General features: G+C 44.7%; 1 protein-coding gene across 1 annotated transcript; it reads left to right on the top strand.

Moving 5' to 3' along the window:
* Window positions 1-8,293: 8,293 nt before the first annotated feature.
* Window positions 8,294-15,669, top strand: ccn4b (cellular communication network factor 4b). The gene is made up of 5 exons (XM_029746691.1): window positions 8,294-9,214; window positions 13,269-13,545; window positions 13,864-14,118; window positions 14,379-14,572; window positions 14,932-15,669. Exons 1-5 carry the CDS (start codon window positions 9,167-9,169, stop codon window positions 15,235-15,237), a joined length of 1,080 nt encoding a protein of 359 aa, XP_029602551.1. The 5' UTR covers window positions 8,294-9,166; the 3' UTR covers window positions 15,238-15,669.
* Window positions 15,670-22,090: the final 6,421 nt, after the last annotated feature.

Here is a 22,090-nt window from a genome sequence, read left to right on the forward strand (position 1 = left end):
TACAGGATTTACTACTGTAGAGACTGACTGAGCTGGCCCTAACCTTAGTGTTTACTACTGTAGAGACTGATCAAGCTGGCCCTAACCTTACAGGGTTTACTACTGTACTGTAGAGACTGACTGAGCTGGCCCTAACCTTACAGGGTTTACCTCTGTAGAGACTGACTGAGCTGGCCCTAACCTTACAGGGTTTATTACTGTAGAGACTGACTGAGCTGGCCCTAACCTTACAGGGTTTATTACTGTAGAGACTGACTGAGCTGGCCCTAACCTTACAGGGTTTATTACTGTAGAGACCGACTGAGCTGGCCCTAACCTTACAGTGTTTACCTCTGTAGAGACTGACTGAGCTGGCCCTAACCTTACAGGGTTTATTACTGTAGAGACTGATCAAGCTGGCCTTAACCTTACAGGGTTTGCTACTGTTCTGTAGAGACTGACTGAGCTGGCCCTAACCTTACAGAGTTTACTACTGTAGAGACTGACTGAGCTGGCCCTAACCTTACAGGGTTTATTACTGTAGAGACTGATCAAGCTGGCCTTAACCTTACAGGGTTTGCTACTGTTCTGTAGAGACTGACTGAGCTGGCCCTAACCTTACAGGGTTTACTACTGTTCTGTAGAGACTGACTGAGCTGGCCATAACCTTACAGGGTTTATTACTGTAGAGACTGACTGAGCTGGCCCTAACCTTACAGGGTTTATTACCGTAGAGACTGACTGAGCTGGCCCTAACCTTACAGGGTTTACTACTGTAGAGACAGACTGAGCTGGCCCTAACCTTACAGGGTTTATTACTGTAGAGACTGACTGAGCTGGCCCTAACCTTACAGGGTTTATTACTGTAGAGACTGACTGAGCTGGCCCTAACCTTACAAGGTTTACTACTGTAGAGACTGACTGAGCTGGCCCTAACCTTACAGGGTTTATTACTGTAGAGACTGACTGAGCTGGCCCTAACCTTACAGGGTTTATTACTGTTCTGTAGAGACTGACTGAGCTGGCCCTAACCTTACAGGGTTTGCTACTGTTCTGTAGAGACTGACTGAGCTGGCCCTAACCTTACAGGGTTTACTACTGTAGAGACTGACTGAGCTGGCCCTAACCTTACAGGGTTTACTACTGTAGAGACTGACTGAGCTGGCCCTAATCTTACAGGGTTTATTACTGTAGAGATTGACTGAGCTGGCCCTAACCTTAGTGTTTACTACTGTAGAGACTGATCAAGCTGGCCCTAACCTTACAGTGTTTACTACTGTAGAGACTGATCAAGCTGGCCTTAACCTTACAGGGTTTACTACTGTACTGTAGAGACTGACTGAGCTGGCCCTAACCTTGCAGGGTTTACTTCTGTCGAGACTGACTGAGCTGGCCATAACCTTACAGAGTTTACTACTGTAGAGACTGACTGAGCTGGCCATAACTTTACAGACTTTACTAATGTAGAGACTGACTGAGCTAGCCCTAACCTTACAGGGTTTATTACTGTAGAGACCGACTGAGCAGGCCCTAACCTTACAGGGTTTATTACTGTAGAGACTGACTGAGCTGGCCCTAACCTTACAGGGTTTATTACTGTAGAGACCGACTGAGCTGGCCCTAACCTTACAGTGTTTACCTCTGTAGAGACTGACTGAGCTGGCCCTAACCTTACAGGGTTTATTACTATAGAGACTGATCAAGCTGGCCTTAACCTTACAGGGTTTGCTACTGTTCTGTAGAGACTGACTGAGCTGGTCCTAACCTTACAGGGTTTACTACTGTAGAGACTGACTGAGCTGGCCCTAACCTAACAGGGTTTATTACTGTAGAGACTGACTGAGCTGGCCATAACCTTACAGGGTTTATTACTGTAGAGACTGACTGAGCTGGCCCTAACCTTACAGGGTTTATTACTGTAGAGACTGACTGAGCTGGCCCTAACCTTACAGGGTTTATTACTGTAGAGACTGACTGAGCTGGCCCTAACCTTACAGGGTTTATTACTGTAGAGATTGACTGAGCTGGCCCTAACCTTACAGGGTTTATTACTGTAGAGACTGACTGAGCTGGCCCTAACCTTACAGGGTTTATTACTGTTCTGTAGAGACTGACTGAGCTGGTCCTAACCTTACAGGGTTTATTACTGTAGAGACTGACTGAGCTGGCCCTAACCTTACAGGGTTTATTACTGTAGAGATTGACTGAGCTGGCCCTAACCTTACAGGGTTTATTACTGTAGAGACTGACTGAGCTGGCCCTAACCTTACAGGGTTTATTACTGTAGAGACTGACTGAGCTGGCCATAACCTTACAGGGTTTATTACTGTAGAGACTGACTGAGCTGGCCCTAACCTTACAGGGTTTATTACTGTAGAGACTGACTGAGCTGGCCCTAACCTTACAGGGTTTATTACTGTAGAGACTGACTGAGCTGGCCCTAACCTTACAGGGTTTATTACTGTAGAGATTGAATAAGCTGGCCCTAACCTTACAGGGTTTATTACTGTAGAAACTGACTGAGCTGGCCCTAACCTTACAGGGTTTATTACTGTTCTGTAGAGACTGACTGAGCTGGTCCTAACCTTACAGGGTTTATTACTGTAGAGACTGACTTAGCTGGCCCTAGCCTTACAGGGTTTATTACTGTAGAGACTGACTGAGCTGGCCCTAACCTTACAGGGTTTATTACTGTTCTGTAGAGACTGACTGAGCTGGCCCTAACCTTACAGGGTTTATTACTGTAGAGACTGACTGAGCTGGCTCTAACCTTACAGGGTTTACTACTGTTCTGTAGAGACTGACTGAGCTGGCCCTAACCTTACAGGGTTTATTACTGTAGAGACTGACTGAGCTGGCCCTAACCTTACAGGGTTTGCTACTGTTCTGTAGAGACTGACTGAGCTGGCCCTAACCTTACATGACCGTAGCTAAGCTTTGTTCCTGGCGCTCACACACACTACACTGTTCTGTGTATGTTGTTCACATCCCACCTCATGGATGCCAAATAGATGAACAGAGAAATAAAAAGGAGTTATGTGATCTAGACAGATTAATGCTAGTCCTATCACACCACACCTCTCCATGTCCTCTGGACAGATTAATGCTAGGCCTACCACACCACACCTCTCCATGTCTTCTGGACAGATTAATGCTAGGCCTACCACACCTCTCCTTGTCCTCTGGACAGATTAATGCTAGGCCTACCACACCGCTCCTTGTCCTCTGGACAGATTAATGCTAGGCCTATCACACCTATCCTTTTCCTCTGGACAGATTAATGCTAGATCTACCACACCTTTCCATGTCCTCCAGACAGTGTAATGCTAGGCCTACCACACCTCTCCTTGTCCTCCAGACAGTGTAATGCTAGGCCTACCACACCTCTCCTTGTCCTCCAGACAGTGTAATGCTAGGCCTACCACACCTCTCCTTGTCCTCCAGACAGTGTAATGCTAGGCCTACCACACCTCTCCTTGTCCTCCAGACAGTGTAATGCTAGGCCTACCACACCTCTCCTTTTCCTCTGGACAGATTAATGCTAGGCCTACCACACCTCTCCTTGTCCTCCAGACAGTGTAATGCTAGGTATATCACACCACACCTCTCCTTGTCCTCTAGTTCAACTACCAGTTCAAGAGGCCATGCTATGATGCAACTGGTGTTGCAGGTTGGTCTACATCCCAAATGGCACCCTATTCCCTATGTAGTGCACTATTTTTGACCAGAGCCATATGGGCCCTGGTCAAAAATAGTGCCCTTAATCCCATTTGGGATGCATCCACGATCTCCCAATCAACAAATATCAGCGCTTGTGATATTGTTCCTCATCAGAGAGGTCAACAGGTCAATGTTCTGAAGGTTCACGGTCCTCATCAAAGAGGTCAGCAGGTCAGTGTTCCGAGGGTTCACGGTCCTCATCAGAGAGGTCAACAGGTCAGTGTTCCGAGGGTTCACGGTCCTCATCAGAGAGGTCAACAGGTCAGTGTTCTGAGGGTTCACGGTCCTCATCAGAGAGGTCAACAGGTCAGTGTTCCGAGAATTCACGGTCCTCATCAGAGAGGTCAACAGGTCAGTGTTCCGAGGGTTCACGGTCCTCATCAGAGAGGTCAGCAGGTCAGTGTTCCGAGGGTTCACGGTCCTCATCAGAGAGGTCAACAGGTCAGTGTTCCGAGGGTTCACGGTCCTCATCAGAGAGGTCAGCAGGTCAGTGTTCCGAGGGTTCACGGTCCTCATCAGAGAGGTCAGCAGGTCAGTGTTCCGAGGGTTCACGGTCCTCATCAGAGAGGTCAGCAGGTCAGTGTTCCGAGGGTTCACGGTCCTCATCAGAGAGGTCAGCAGGTCAGTGTTCCGAGGGTTCACGGTCCTCATCAGAGAGGTCAACAGGTCAGTGTTCCGAGAATTCACGGTCCTCATCAGAGAGGTCAACAGGTCAGTGTTCTGAGGGTTCACGGTCCTCATCAGAGAGGTCAACAGGTCAGTGTTCCGAGGGTTCACGGTCCTCATCAGAGAGGTCAGCAGGTCAGTGTTCCGAGGGTTCACGGTCCTCATCAGAGAGGTCAACAGGTCAGTGTTCCGAGGGTTCACGGTCCTCATCAGAGAGGTCAACAGGTCAGTGTTCCGAGGGTTCACGGTCCTCATCAGAGAGGTCAACAGGTTAGCTACAGTTAAATAAGGGATTTCCCATCCTCTCTGTCTACGTCCCCAAATGGCAACCTATTCCCTACATACAGTACTACACTGCAGGTCAAAAGAGCTGCACTATGTAGGGAATAGAGTACCATTTTGGACACAGTATCTTCTAAACCTGCCAGGATACCAGCAACTCTCTACACCTTTATTCTCCAAAAAGCAGCGACCCTTTCAGCATCAATTAGCAACAGCCTACATCCAAGGATAAAGCAATGAGTTAGGAAACCAAAACCCACCTGGTCATTTTCTAGAACTGCTTTAAGGACAAAGGGTGGATTTTAGCTGTGTGTTTTAATTTCTTAGACACACCACAAGGTTAAAGTAATTCTCTAGATCAGTGAATCTACTCTGTTGGATACCGAGCTCTGCTAGAGATATCCTGCTGGATGCCCAATCCCCTACTGAGGTTTGGCCAGTCTGATTATCATAGGATATGATCCTCTGACTGAGGATACATCCTCGCTTTTAGGATTAATACAGTACTCCTCTTGTACCTTTTAGGATTAATACAGTATTCCTCCTCTTGTACCTTTTAGGATTAATACAGTACTCCTCTTGTACCTTTTAGGATTAATACAGTACTCCTCTTGCACCTTTTAGGATTAACACAGTACTCCTCTTGTACCTTTTAGGATTAATACAGTACTCCTCTTGTACCTTTTAGGATTAATACAGTACTCCTCTTGTACCTTTTAGGATTAATACAGTACTCCTCTTGTACCTTTTAGGATTAATACAGTATTCCTCTTGTACCTTTTAGGATTAATACAGTACTCCTCTTGTACCTTTTAGGATTAATACAGTACTCCTCTTGTACCTTTTAGGATTAATACAGTATTCCTCTTGCACCTTTTAGGATTAATACAGTACTCCTCTTGAACCTTTTAGGATTAATACAGTACTCCTCTTGTACCTTTTAGGATTAATACAGTACTCCTCTTGAACCTTTTAGGATTAATACAGTATTCCTCTTGACACCTTTAGGATATTAATACAGGACTCCTCTTGCACCTTTTAGGATTAATACAGTATCTCCTCTTGAACCTTTTAGGATTTAATACAGTACTCCTCTTGTACCTTTTAGGATTAATACAGTACTCCTCTTGTACCTTTTAGGATTAATACAGTATTCCTCTTGCACCTTTTAGGATTAATACAGTACTCCTCTTGAACCTTTTAGGATTAATACAGTACTCCTCTTGAACCTTTTAAGATTAATATAGTACTCCTCTTGTACCTTTTAGGATTAATACAGTACTCCTCTTGCACCTTTTAGGATTAATACAGTACTCCTCTTGTACCTTTTAGGATTAATACAGTACTCCTCTTGACCTTTTAGGATTAATACAGTACTCCTCTTGAACCTTTTTAGGAGTATACAGTATTCCTCCTCTTGAACCTTTTAGGATTAATACAGTATTCCTCTTGTACCTTTTAGGATTAATACAGTACTCCTCTTGAACCTTTTAGGATTAATACAGTACTCCTCTTGAACCTTTTAGGATTAATACAGTACTCCTCTTGCACCTTTTAGGATTAATACAGTACTCCTCTTGTACCTTTTAGGATTAATACAGTATTCCTCTTGTACCTTTTAGGATTAATACAGTATTCCTCTTGTACCTTTTAGGATTAATACAGTACTCCTCTTGAACCTTTTAGGATTAATACAGTACTCCTCTTGTACCTTTTAGGATTAATACAGTACTCCTCTTGCACCTTTTAGGATTATTACAGTACTCCTCTTGTACCTTTTAGGATTAATACAGTACTCCTCTTGTACCTTTTAGGATTAATACAGTACTCCTCTTGAACCTTTTAGGATTAATACAGTATTCCTCCTCTTGAACCTTTTAGGATTAATACAGTATTCCTCTTGTACCTTTTAGGATTAATACAGTACTCCTCTTGAACCTTTTAGGATTAATACAGTACTCCTCTTGAACCTTTTAGGATTAATACAGTATTCCTCTTGTACCTTTTAGGATTAATACAGTACTCCTCTTGAACCTTTTAGGATTAATACAGTACTCCTCTTGTACCTTTTAGGATTAATACAGTACTCCTCTTGAACCTTTTAGGATTAATACAGTACTCCTCTTGAACCTTTTAGGATTAATACAGTATTCCTCTTGAACCTTTTAGGATTAATACAGTACTCCTCTTGAACCTTTTAGGATTAATACAGTACTCCTCTTGTACCTTTTAGGATTAATACAGTACTCCTCTTGAACCTTTTAGGATTAATACAGTATTCCTCTTGAACCTTTTAGGATTAATACAGTACTCCTCTTGTACCTTTTAGGATTAATACAGTACTCCTCTTGTACCTTTTAGGATTAATACAGTATTCCTCTTGTACCTTTTAGGATTAATACAGTATTCCTCTTGTACCTTTTAGGATTAATACAGTACTCCTCTTGAACCTTTTAGGATTAATACAGTACTCCTCTTGTACCTTTTAGGATTAATATAGTACTCCTCTTGTACCTTTTAGGATTAATACAGTACTCCTCTTGAACCTTTTAGGATTAATACAGTACTCCTCTTGTACCTTTTAGGATTAATACAGTACTCCTCTTGAACCTTTTAGGATTAATACAGTACTCCTCTTGAACCTTTTAGGATTAATACAGTACTCCTCTTGAACCTTTTAGGATTAATACAGTATTCCTCTTGTACCTTTTAGGATTAATACAGTATTCCTCTTGAACCTTTTAGGATTAATACAGTACTCCTCTTGAACCTTTTAGGATTAATACAGTACTCCTCTTGAACCTTTTAGGATTAATACAGTATTCCTCTTGTACCTTTTAGGATTAATACAGTACTCCTCTTGTACCTTTTAGGATTAATACAGTACTCCTCTTGTACCTTTTAGGATTAATACAGTATTCATCTTGACCTTTTAGGATTAGGATTAATACAGTACTCCTCTTGAACCTTTTAGGATTAATACAGTACTCCTCTTGTACCTTTTAGGATTAATACAGTACTCCTCTTGTACCTTTTAGGATTAGTACAGTACTCCTCTTGAACCTTTTAGGATTAATACAGTATTCCTCTTGTACCTTTTAGGATTAATACAGTACTCCTCTTGAACCTTTTAGGATTAATACAGTATTCCTCTTGTACCTTTTAGGATTAATACAGTACTCCTCTTGAACCTTTTAGGATTAATACAGTATTCCTCTTGTACCTTTTAGGATTAATACAGTACTCCTCTTGTACCTTTTAGGATTAATACAGTACTCCTCTTGTACCTTTTAGGATTAATACAGTATTCCTCTTGAACCTTTTAGGATTAATACAGTACTCCTCTTGAACCTTTTAGGATTAATACAGTACTCCTCTTGTACCTTTTAGGATTAATACAGTACTCCTCTTGTACCTTTTAGGATTAGTACAGTACTCCTCTTGAACCTTTTAGGATTAATACAGTATTCCTCTTGTACCTTTTAGGATTAATACAGTACTCCTCTTGAACCTTTTAGGATTAATACAGTATTCCTCTTGTACCTTTTAGGATTAATACAGTACTCCTCTTGAACCTTTTCTAAGTTCTGAGCTCTGCTCCAGGGCGCCTGTGTGGCTTGTTTAACACTGAACGCTGAGCCTCTTCAAGAGTAGCAGAGCTACTAAACCCCCCATATCCAAGACTGGAAATAAATAACAATGACTAGCTGATCGCCGCATCAAAATGAATATTCACAAACAAACACAGTAGTCCTTGTGCAAAGTATAACTTTGTTTACCCAGTGCTGTACTGTACACGTTAAAGAAATTTAAGCCCAAATGTGGTTTAGTTAAATCCTCTACAATATGTGCTTTTATCCCTTTGCAGCGAATTCACCATCTCATTGAAAACCCAACAACGAGGGTTCACTAAGTATTTCAGCATCTGTTTGTAGGAGTGACTGTTTGAGTGAAGTTTATAGTTGACCTTTGACTGGGATTATTAAAAGCACATATTGTATGTGCAAGGTTATTCTTCAAGTTTATGTGTGAGTTAAATTGGGGGTTTGGACATTTTATTGGTCTATGAAATAAATTTATGCTAAACAGAGACAGGCAGGCTGTCAAACTGGCACCTTATTTGCTGGTTGGTTGATTCATTGTTGATTGGTTTGAATTTGTTTAAAAATGTATTTGATTAATAAATCAACATATAGAGAAGTGTAAGGAAAATTATATTACGTTGTATCAACTGTTTATTTTTGTTGGTCAGCCCAAGTTTTTGAAATCGTTTTTTCCTGGAGGAGGGAGAGGTGGGGACTGAAGAAAAGGAAGGGATTAAAACCAACAAAGCAAAACTACAGGGTTTGTCCCGAAATGTGACGTCAGACAGAAGGACTCCCTTGTAGCGAGCGTTGACCGGCGCTGGATGTCATTTGCACCGCACGGTTTTGCAATAATCTGAGCTCGTGGAATACGTTGTATTTTTTTTACAAGAATCTCATTCTGATTTCAATGAAGTTGATATTGGAATCTCGTAATGAGGTGGCTTCTGCCGTGGATTCTAATAGTAGCCAGGACTCATCAGGTAAACATCAATTCTTTGATTTAATTCTAACGTTCAGACTAACTTTTGATTTATTTTATCTATAGTTTTAAAGATTACAGGTTATGGATTACAGATCAGAAGAATATGAGACATATACATGATCGCAGGTTGTGCACATTTATCCAGATTAGATGATTTAATTGCGTAATAACACAGAGACATTTTGTGCGCGGTGCGAATTACCAATAACCCATTATTGGTTTCGCATTGACACTGGGCTATAATCGTGTTATCAATGTTAATCATACAATAGACCTCAGAATCTGTCTCTGTGCCTGCGCTGAAACCCAGACAGTCATGAAACTGTTAGATTGGGCAGTCCTCTACTCTCTCCTCTACTCTCTCCTCTACTCTCTCCTCTACTCTCTCTTCCTCTCTTACCTCTACTCTCTCCTCTACTCTCTCTTCCTCTCTCTCCTCTACTCTCTCCTCTACTCTCTCCTCTACTCTCTCTTCCTCTCTTACCTCTACTCTCTCCTCTACTCTCTCCTCTACTCTCTCTTCCTCTCTCTCCTCTACTCTCTCCTCTACTCTCTCCTCTACTCTCTCTCCTCTACTCTCTCCTCTACTCTCTCTCCTCTACTCTCTCCTCTACTCTCTCTCCTCTACTCTCTCCTCTACTCTCTCCTCTACTCTCTCCTCTACTCTCTCTTCCTCTCTTACCTCTACTCTTACCTCTACTCTCTCTTCCTCTCTTACCTCTACTCTCTCCTCTACTCTCTCTTCCTCTCTTACCTCTACTCTCTCCTCTACTCTCTCCTCTACTCTCTCCTCTACTCTCTCCCTCTCTTACCTCTACTCTCTCCCTCTCTCCTCTACTCTCTCCTCTACTCTCTCTCTCTCTCTTACCTCTACTCTCTCCTCTACTCTCTCCTCTACTCTCTCTCTCCTCTACTCTCTCCTCTACTCTCTCCTCTACTCTCTCCTCTACTCTCTCCCTCTCTTACCTCTACTCTCTCCTCTACTCTCTCCTCTACTCTCTCCTCCACTCTCTCTTCCTCTCTCTCTCATTTTAGCTCAGCTAATGACAGGTCAGGTACTACCTCAGTACTCTCTCTGACTAATATCGTTTAAAGTGTGTTATTTGGTAGGTGTGGTTAAATGACCCTGGCCTGAGAGTTATTTATTTCTGTCAGTCACTAGTCCCATGGATTACTTTATAGGGGGAAACCAAACCACTAGCGGCAATTTGGTATTTGTGTCCATGGGGCTGGCTGAACTAGATTGAATTCAATAAATGTAAAGACTAAGGAAGAACAAACGGGGATGTTTTGCGTGTGATCCCTACCCTGCACTGATCTCCAGTCTACAATACTGCAGCTTCATACACAACTTTATCTTCATCTTTAGGTTGGTGGGGGAACTCCTGGCCTTAGTTTGGAAATGTGCCAGAGTGTTTCCCTCTGGAATCAAACATATTTCCCCTTGCTGTGGTCTGATGTCATGTACTACTGTTACAAATGTTCCTGGAAGAACGACTTCCTTCCACAACAAATTCGGGCTGAATGCAACTACTGGCCCCATCCCAATATAACTCCTGTCTACTGTATCACTATACTGGCTGGGTGGCCCCATCCCAATATAACTCCTGTCTACTGTATCACTATACTGGCTGGGTGGCCCCATCCCAATATAACTCCTGTCTACTGTATCACTATACTGGCTGGGTGGCCCATCCCAATATAACTCCTGTCTACTGTATCACTATACTGGCTGGGTGGCCCCATCCCAATATAACTCCTGTCGACTGTATCACTATACTGGCTGGGTGCCCCATCCCAATATAACTCCTGTCTACTGGTATCACTATACTGGCTGGGTGGCCCCATCCCAATATAACTCCTGTCTACTGTATCACTATACTGGCTGGGTGGCCCCATCCCAATATAACTCCTGTCTACTGTATCACTATACTGGCTGGGTGGCCCCATCCAATATAACTCCTGTCTACTGTATCACTATACTGGCTGGGTGGCCCCATTCCAATATAACCTGTCTACTGTATCACTATACTGGCTGGGTGGCCCCATTCCAATATAACTCCTGTCTACTGTACACTATACTGGCTGGGTGGCCCCATCCAATATAACTCCTGTCTACTGTATCACTATACTGGCTGGGTGGCCCCATCCAATATAACCTGTCTACTGTATCACTATACTGGCTGGGTGGCCCCATCCCAATATAACTCCTGTCTACTGTATCACTATACTGGCTGGGTGGCCCCATCCAATATAACTCCTGTCTACTGTATCACTATACTGGCTGGGTGGCCCATCCAATATAACTCCTGTCTACTGTATCACTATACTGGCTGGGTGGCCCCATCCCAATATAACTCCTGTCTACTGTATCACTATACTGGCTGGGTGGCCCCATCCCAATATAACTCCTGTCTACTGTATCACTATACTGGCTGGGTGGCCCCATCCCAATATAACTCCTGTCTACTGTATCACTATACTGGCTGGGTGGCCCCATCCCAATATAACTCCTGTCTACTGTATCACTATACTGGCTGGGTGGCCCATCCCAATATAACTCCTGTCTACTGTATCACTATACTGGCTGGGTGGCCCCATCCCAATATAACTCCTGTCTACTGTATCACTATACTGGCTGGGTGGCCCCATCCCAATATAACTCCTGTCTACTGTATCACTATACTGGCTGGGTGGCCCCATCCCAATATAACTCCTGTCTACTGTATCACTATACTGGCTGGGTGGCCCCCATCCCAATATAACTCCTGTCTACTGTATCACTATACTGGCTGGGTGGCCCCATCCCCAATTATAACTCCTGTCTACTGTATCACTACTGGCTGGGTGGCCCCATCCAATATAAATCCTGTCTACTGTATCACTATACTGGCTGGGTGGCCCCATCCCAATATAACTCCTGTCTACTGTATCACTATACTGGCTGGGTGGCCCCATCCCAATATAACTCCTGTCTACTGTATCACTATACTGGCTGGGTGGCCCCATCCCAATATAACTCCTGTCTACTGTATCACTATACTGGCTGGGTGGCCCCATCCCAATATAACTCCTGTCTACTGTATCACTATACTGGCTGGGTGGCCCCATCCCAATATAACTCCTGTCTACTGTATCACTATACTGGCTGGGTGGCCCCATTCCAATATAACTCCTGTCTACTGTATCACTATACTGGCTGGGTGGCCCCATTCCAATATAACTCCTGTCTACTGTATCACTATACTGGCTGGGTGGCCCCCATTCCAATATAACTCCTGTCTACTGTATCACTATACTGGCTGGGTGGCCCCATCCCAATATAACTCCTGTCTACTGTATCACTATACTGGCTGGGTGGCCCCATTCCAATATAACTCCTGTCTACTGTATCACTATACTGGCTGGGTGGCCCCATTCCAATATAACTCCTGTCTACTGTATCACTATACTGGCTGGGTGGCCTCATCCCAATATAACTCCTGTCTACTGTATCACTATACTGGCTGGGTGGCCCCATCCCAATATAACTCCTGTCTACTGTATCACTATACTGGCTGGGTGGCCTCATCCCAATATAACTCCTGTCTACTGTATCACTATACTGGCTGGGTGGCCCCATCCCAATATAACTCCTGTCTACTGTATCACTATACTGGCTGGGTGGCCCCATTCCAATATAACTCCTGTCTACTGTATCACTATACTGGCTGGGTGGCCCCATTCCAATATAACTCCTGTCTACTGTATCACTATACTGGCTGGGTGGCCCCATCCCAATATAACCCCTGTCTACTGTATCACTATACTGGCTGGGTGGCCCCATCCCAATATAACCCCTGTCTACTGTATCACTATACTGGCTGTGTGAGGAGGGGATGTTAGTTGTTGGTGCACATGACCAATGACATAGGTAGTGATGATGAACCTGGAGCTGCTGCTGGTCTCTGCTCTGTGGGTTTGCAGGAATAGCACAACAAGGCTGACAGGCCAAAGACCAACCCACCAGTATGACCCAGTATTTCATTAATGTTGTTCTTTCCATCCTACAGGTCATTTCCCAATATTCCACAGCCATGCCTCCCTTGACGGCGACCATAGAGCTGTATAACCGTACAGCGTACTGCAAATGGCCGTGCAAGTGTGCCAAGAGCGCCCCCCTGTGTCCGCCAGGGGTCAGTGTGCTGATGGATGGCTGTGACTGCTGTAAGGCCTGTTCCAAGCAGGTGGGGGAGACCTGCAACGAGGCTGACGTCTGTGACTACCATAAGGGACTGTACTGTGACTACAGCATGGACAAGCCGAGGTACGAAAAAGGAGTATGTGCCTGTAAGTGTCAGATAACTTTCCTCTTTGAGTTGTGACGTTGTACCATCTCCATCTGTGCTGGGAAGTCAGTTTGTAAATATAGATACAGTAATGTGAACGGACGTTGTTCTGATTCCACATCTGAATTGATGCATTTATTTCTTTGTGTGCCACAGTGCTTTGAGACTGGTCTTTCTTAAGGAAGGCGTTTGGAGCTGAAATGCCGACATTGAACAGTCTCAGCTATAACCTGCGTGTTGTTTTCCTATGTATACCTATAGGGGATGTACTTTACTGTGTAGCGCTGATTCTCATTATTTGACATGATCGATCAAACAGACATGGTGGGCACAGGCTGCGAGTACGACGGAGTGATCTACCGGAACGGACAGAGCTTCCAACCCAGCTGTAAGTACCGCTGTCTGTGTGTAAACGGCGCCATCGGTTGTGTGCCGCTCTGCACGGACTCCCATCCACCCCGGGTGTGGTGTCAGACGCCCAGGCTGGTCAAACTGCCGGGCCGATGCTGTGAGCAGTGGATCTGTGACGAGTCCAGGAAGACGCGCAAGGCAGCCCCCAGGCATGCAGAGATAGGTACACTACTACATTCTATGGGATGCATCTCAAATGGTACCCTATGTCCTATGTAGTGCACTACTTTAGACCAGAGCACTATGGGGTCCATTGGTTTCCCATAAATTCTGTTTGGAAGATTCCTGAAATCAGGAAGGAATAAGCAGGGAATCCAGGAATCCTCCAACCAGGATTTCTGGAAAACCTGGGCATTTTTGGGAGGGAAGTTACCGGGATTTGGCATCCCTAATCAGGAGTCTGTTCTTCTGTTTATTTGGCAGTGCGCGCCAGCCACAATGAGGTCTGGCATAAGAACTGCATTACCCAGACCACCTCCTGGTCCCCGTGTTCCAAGACCTGTGGACGTGGCCTGTCCCTGAGGATCTCCAACGCCAACGACCAGTGTGAGTTGATCAAGGAGTCACGCCTCTGCAACATCCGGCCCTGTGACGTCGACATCACCAAGCACATCAAGGTGAGAACATCTGTCATTCCTTCTGCCCTAAATGGCACCCTATTCCCTATAAAGTGTACTACCCATAGGGCTCTGGTCAAAAGTAGTGCACTATATAGGGAATAAGTTGGTCCCTGGTCAAAAGTAGTACACTTTATAAACACACACAATATCTCTCACTTTTGCTTTCAAAACCAGGCCCAACTTCATCAACTCATGTATTGTGCATATAAACATGGTTTTAAAATCACATGGGTGACAAATGTTTTCTCAATACAGTTGAACATCCTTTTGACCATTTTGACAGTGTAACAGTATTCTGACCCCATGTCAACCAATCAATTGTTGATTCTGGCCCATGTTGACCTATGACCCCTCAGCCAGGGAAGAAGTGTCTGAACATCTACAGGGAGGAGCAGAGCCAGAACTTCACAATCTCAGGCTGCAACAGCAAGAAGCCCTACCGTCCAAAATACTGTGGTGTCTGCATGGCCACAGACGATCGCTGCTGCATCCCTTACAAGTCCAAGACTATCGAGGTGGAGTTTGAGTGTCCCAACGGAGCCACGCTGACATGGCAGGTGATGTGGATCAACGCCTGCTTCTGTAACCTCAGCTGCAGGAACCCCAATGACATCTTCTCTGAGCTGGAGCACTACTACGACCACAATGAGGTCATCAACTGACAACTGAGCAGCCTTGTCCGAGCCTGAACATACGGCCCATAGGGCAGGAGACCATCTCCTGTTTCTGTTGCATGAGGCAGTTTAGTGTACAAGTACAACCCCTGGGTAAGACGCTAGTCTGCCGCAGGGCCTTACCCAAATCCATCTCCTTAATGCTGAATGTCAAGCGTTTTTAGAGTCTTTGGTATGATTCGACTGGGGAGGACTGAGCAGAGGACAGATTCATTTAGGTTATTATTGACTCCAGCTTTACATTCCTTGGAATAAAGGGATTGATGATTTGTTGGTTAGTTGAATTAGATGTTCAAGTACCAGGCTGGAACAAAGCCTGCACACCCCTAATGTCCCCAGGAGTAGGATTGTAGAAAATTGTAGTTGAACCCTGCCCAAACTCTTCATTATGATCTTGATAAAAAAAACTATTTTTATGCACAGGGTTTATCAATTATTTAACCTCCATTCAATGAAGGGAAAAGGGATGTAGTTGTTTTTCAATTGTCTATTAAACATCTAAATATACACTGAGTGTACAAAACATTAAGTACACCTTTTGCCCTCAGAACATCCTCAATTCGTCAGAGAATGGACTCTACAAGGTGTCAAAAGTATTCCACAGGGATGCTGGTCCATGTTGACTCCAATGCTTCCCACAGTTGTGTCAAATTGGCTGGATGTCCTTTGGGTGGTGGACCATTCTTGATACACACGGGAAACTGTTGAGCGTGAAAAACTCAGCAGCGTTGCAGTTCTTGATACAAACCGGTGCACCTGGCACCTACTACCATACCCTGTTCAAAGGAGCTTACATCTTTTGTCTTACCCATTCACCCTAAGAATGGCACACATACACAATCCATATCTCAAGGCTTAAAAATCCTTCTTTAACCTGTCTCCTCCCTTTCATCTACACTGATTGAAGTGGATTTAACAAGTGTTTTAATAAGGGATCATAGCATTCACCTGGTCAGTCTGTCATGGAATGTTTTGTACACTCAGTATATTAGCGGAAGCTGATCATGTATTTTTGATGATACCGTAGTAGGACACAGGGGTCAAACCTATTGTAATTATGCATCATATTCATATGGGGATAATCTTCTACCAAATTAGGGCATTAACCACTCGAGTGGTCATCCTGTTTTATACTCTTCTGTTTCGCTCATTTTGTGTCATGTCATTAAGCTTACTGTGTATGTACTGTTGTGCTCAAAACATTATGTCAAGTATTTTGTAGTTTACTGCAAAGTGTACAGTATATCAGACAAGAGTCTCTCACATTTTCTCAGTTTTGCATTGATTTCCATTGACTCTTAGTGAACAATAGTGTTTGCCTCAATGTCTGTCAGTTTTTATTTGAGCTCTACGAGGTTAAAAGTGTATCAACTTTTTACAGATTGAAATTTGATTGAGATCAGCTCAATAAGTGTTGTCATTTATTTCATTGGTAAATACTCTAGTAAACCATGTACCATATCCATGTCATCATAAACAACAACAAACTCATCCAGGAAGTCACATTTGATTGGTTCAAATAAATACAAAGTATTAAGATTTGGGTAGTGACAAATCTTTTTAAAGTAATTTTGTAAAAATAATTTCAGCATAATTTTTTGCTATTTCTCTAATACAAAGTGGTACTATACATACATTGCATTTCTATATCATTTAAATCTTATATAATCAACTTTTCATAATTTGAAAGATTTGACCAAACATTAATACACGATCTTCTTATCTCAGGGCTTATTTAAGCGTCATCCTGGGGCGGCAGGTAGCCTAGTGGTTAGAGAGGCAGGTAGCCTAGTGGTTAGAGCGGCAGGTAGCCTAGTGGTTAGAGCAGCAGGTAGCCTAGTGGTTAGAGAGACAGGTAGCCTAGTGGTTAGAGAGACAGGTAGCCTAGTGGTTAGAGCGGCAGGTAGCCTAGTGGTTAGAGCGGCAGGTAGCCTAGTGGTTAGAGAGACAGGTAGCCTAGTGGTTAGAGCGGCAGGTAGCCTAGTGGTTAGAGCGGCAGGTAGCCTAGTGGTTAGAGCAGCAGGTAGCCTAGTGGTTAGAGAGACAGGTAGCCTAGTGGTTAGAGAGACAGGTAGCCTAGTGGTTAGAGCGGCAGGTAGCCTAGTGGTTAGAGCGGCAGGTAGCCTAGTGGTTAGAGAGACAGGTAGCCTAGTGGTTAGAGAGACAGGTAGCCTAGTGGTTAGAGAGACAGGTAGCCTAGTGGTTAGAGCGGCAGGTAGCCTAGTGGTTAGAGCGGCAGGTAGCCTAGTGGTTAGAGCGGCAGGTAGCCTAGTGGTTAGAGCGGCAGGTAGCCTAGTGGTTAGAGAGACAGGTAGCCTAGTGGTTAGAGAGACAGGTAGCCTAGTGGTTAGAGAGACAGGTAGCCTAGTGGTTAGAGAGACAGGTAGCCTAGTGGTTAGAGCGGCAGGTAGCCTAGTGGTTAGAGCGGCAGGTAGCCTAGTGGTTAGAGCGGCAGGTAGCCTAGTGGTTAGAGCGCTGGGCCAGTAACCGAAAGGTTGCAAAATCGAATCCCTGAGCTGACAAGGTAAAAATCTGTTGTTCTGCCCCTGAACAAGGGAGTTACCCCACTGTTCCTAGGCTGTCATTGAAAATAAGAATTTGTTCTTAACTGACTTGCCTAGTTAAATAAAGGTAAAAAAACAAAATCCTAGGATCACTGATAGTTACAGTCATTATGATTTCTTTATGTATTACAGATATCTCATGTTATAAAAAAAATAAAATAGGGAGTCGTCAATTTGATCCATCATCTAAAAACAGCCAGACAATCACCACAGATGACATTAACATCAGAACTGTCCATTACATGTTTATGGTTGAAAACCCCCGGCATTGTGACATTCTAACAATAAAAACAATAAATATCAGAGATCTATTTCCACAGAGGAACATCCATACAGATTACATATCACCGAAATGACATACAGTGTGACAACCGTTGGGTATAAACTCTATTACCCACAATGCAGTGAGAACAGAGTACAGATAGAGGACAGTATCATAGCAGTATCTTGTGGTTTATTGTCAGCAGCAACACAGGCAGTAGGGTAGACAGGACAGGGGTTATGAGGTTTGTTGTCAGCAGCAACACAAGCAGTAGGGTAGACAGGACAGGGGTTATGAGGTTTGTTGTCAGCAGCAACACAAGCAGTAGGGTAGACAGGACAGGAGTTATGAGGTTTATTGTCAGCAGCAACACAGGCAGTAGGGTAGACAGGACAGGGGTTATGAGGTTTGTTGTCAGCAGCAACACAGGCAGTAGGGACAGGACAGGGGTTATGAGGTTTGTTGTCAGCAGCAACACAAGCAGTAGGGTAGACAGGACAGGGGTTATGAGGTTTGTTGTCAGCAGCAACACAAGCAGTAGGGTAGACAGGACAGGGGTTATGAGGTTTGTTGTCAGCAGCAACACAGGCAGTAGGGACAGGACAGGGGTTATGAGGTTTGTTGTCAGCAGCAAAACAAGCAGTAGGGTAGACAGGACAGGGGTTATGAGGTTTGTTGTCAGCAGCAACACAAGCAGTAGGGTAGACAGGACAGGGGTTATGAGGTTTATTGTCAGCAGCAACACAAGCAGTAGGGTAGACAGGACAGGGGTTATGAGGTGTGTTGTCAGCAGCAACACAGGCAGTAGGGTAGACAGGACAGGGGTTATGAGGTTTGTTGTCAGCAGCAACACAGGCAGTAGGGCAGACAGGACAGGACAGGGGTTATGAGGTTTGTTGTCAGCAGCAACACAGGCAGTAGGGTAGACAGGACAGGGGTTATGAGGTGTGTTGTCAGCAGCAACACAGGCAGTAGGGTAGACAGGACAGGGGTTATGAGGTGTATTGTCAGCAGCAACACAGGCAGTAGGGTAGACAGGACAGGGGTTATGAGGTTTGTTGTCAGCAGCAACACAAGCAGTAGGGTAGACAGGACAGGGGTTATGAGGTTTGTTGTCAGCAGCAACACAAGCAGTAGGGTAGACAGGACAGGGGTTATGAGGTTTATTGTCAGCAGCAACACAAGCAGTAGGGTAGACAGGACAGGGGTTATGAGGTGTGTTGTCAGCAGCAACACAGGCAGTAGGGTAGACAGGACAGGGGTTATGAGGTTTGTTGTCAGCAGCAACACAAGCAGTAGGGTAGACAGGACAGGACAGGGGTTATGAGGCTTGTTGTCAGCAGCAACACAGGCAGTAGGGTAGACAGGACAGGACAGGGGTTATGAGGTTTGTTGTCAGCAGCAACACAAGCAGTAGGGTAGACAGGACAGGGGTTATGAGGTTTGTTGTCAGCAGCAACACAAGCAGTAGGGTAGACAGGACAGGACAGGGGTTATGAGGCTTGTTGTCAGCAGCAACACAGGCAGTAGGGTAGACAGGACAGGGGTTATGAGGTTTGTTGTCAGCAGCAACACAAGCAGTAGGGTAGACAGGACAGGACAGGGGTTATGAGGCTTGTTGTCAGCAGCAACACAGGCAGTAGGGTAGACAGGACAGGGGTTATGAGGTTTGTTGTCAGCAGCAACACAGGCAGTAGGGTAGACAGGACAGGGGTTATGAGGTTTGTTGTCAGCAGCAACACAGGCAGTAGGGTAGACAGGACAGGGGTTATGAGGTTTATTGTCAGCAGCAACACAGGCAGTAGGGTAGACAGGACAGGGGTTATGAGGTTTGTTGTCAGCAGCAACACAGGCAGTAGGGTAGACAGGACAGGGGTTATGAGGTTTATTGTCAGCAGCAACACAGGCAGTAGGGTAGACAGGACAGGGGTTAGGAGGTTTGTTGTCAGCAGCAACACAAGCAGTAGGGTAGACAGGACAGGGGTTAGGAGGTTTGTTGTCAGCAGCAACACAGGCAGTAGGGTAGACAGGACAGGACAGGGGTTATGAGGTGTGTTGTCAGCAGCAACACAGGCAGTAGGGTAGACAGGACAAGGGTTATGAGGTCAGGGTTTTGGGACACTGGGGCTGTGTCCCAAATGGCTCCCTATTTCCCATATTGTGCACTACCTTTGACGTCAACAGTAGTGCACTATAAAGGAAATAGGGAGCTATTTAGGAGACAACCTATGACCTTTCAGTGACCAGGGCACTAGCAGGCGTCCTCAGTCTTGCTGCTGGACATGACAACGGTCTGATCTACGGTGCTGTTAGATACATTCTCCATGGACACGTCGGTGTGCTCCCGGGCGGGCTGGTTGTCGTTGGTGTGAGAGCGGCTCCTGCTGCTGTCGCAGGAGGCGATGCTGGAGCCTGAGGCGGTGCGGGACCTCACCAGTCTGGTCATGCTGGCTGAGGACACTAAGGGAAGGAAGGAGAGACAGTTAGCATAGAATAACTAACATAGCATAACTAGCATAGCATACATATTTTTTAATGTTTAGGGGGTAGATCAGCTTTAATACTGCAGATAGATTGCAATTGTCACTTCCTATTCCCTATATAGTGCATTGCTTTTGACCAGAGCCTGGGGGCTCTATTCTGTCCGTATCACGGAAATTCCGTGTTACAGCATGATTGAAATTTAAAGGCAATGTTTCCACATTAGCGGAGACGGCATTCATGGTAAATGCTACACACAGTACGTTGCCTCAACTGGAAATCACCTTTACATTGCTAACGCGCAATCTGTAACGCTTCAGCGACACAGTTTGAATAGAGCCCCTGGTCTTAGTGGAGGGGACAACAATGATCAACAGTGTCATAGAAAGTGAATAGTCCACCAAAAACTATGAAATCTTAATCCCTAACTGCTTTGCTTTATCTTGGCCAGGTCGCAATTGTAAATGAGAACTTGTTCTCAACTTGCCTACCTGGTTAAATAAAGGTGAAATAAATAAAATAAATAAAAAGTCTGGGTACACTAGGAGGCTGGTAGCTACATTTTAGTTATTGTTCTTCAGTTCTCTCTCAGTGCATGCTGACAACAGCTGTGTTTGGGTGCAGGGTTAGTGGAAACATTTTGTGTTTGGGTGCAGGGATAGTGGAAACGTTGTGTGTTTGGGTGCAGGGTTAGTGGAAACGTGTGTTTGGGTGCAGGGATAGTGGAAACATTGTGTGTTTGGGTGCAGGGTTAGTGGAAACATTGTGTGTTTGGGTGCAGGGTTAGTGGAAACATTGTGTGTTTGGGTGCAGGGTTAGTGGAAACGTGTGTTTGGGTGCAGGGATAGTGGAAACATTGTGTGTTTGGGTGCAGGGTTAGTGGAAATGTGTGTTTGGGTGCAGGGTTAGTGGAAACGTGTGTTTGGGTGCAGGGATAGTGGAAACATTGTGTGTTTGGGTGCAGGGTTAGTGGAAACATTGTGTGTTTGGGTGCAGGGATAGTGGAAACATTGTGTGTTTGGGTGCAGGGATAATGTGGAGGAGCAATATTCCATGTCTCTCATTCCTTTACTCTGTGGATGCCACTGACTACAGGTGATGCCTTGTTTTTATATATATATTTTTACATTTATTTAACTAGGCAAGTCATTTAAGAACACATTCTTATTTATAATGACGGCCTACCGGTTAACTGCCTTGTTCAGGGGCAGAACGACAGATTTTTACCTTGTCAGCTCAGGGATTCGATCCAGAAACCTTGTGGTTACTGGCCCAATGCTGTAACCACTAGGCTACCTGCCGCCCCTTGTTGACATGCACTAAGGTGAACATTATCTTCCAATTAGACCCATTATCCTAAGCTGATACTTACTGTAACCCATGATACTTACTGTAACCCATGAGACTTACTGTAACCCATGATACTTACTGTAACCCATGATACTTACTGTAACCCATGCCCTGGATGAAGTACTTGAAGGCCTCTGTCAGTTTGCCAGGCTGGCTCACCTGGGGAAGTCCTCCACAGTCAGCC

The sequence above is a fragment of the Salmo trutta genome, unplaced genomic scaffold (assembly GCF_901001165.1).
Source record: "Salmo trutta unplaced genomic scaffold, fSalTru1.1, whole genome shotgun sequence".
NCBI classification, from domain to species: Eukaryota; Metazoa; Chordata; class Actinopteri; order Salmoniformes; family Salmonidae; genus Salmo; species Salmo trutta.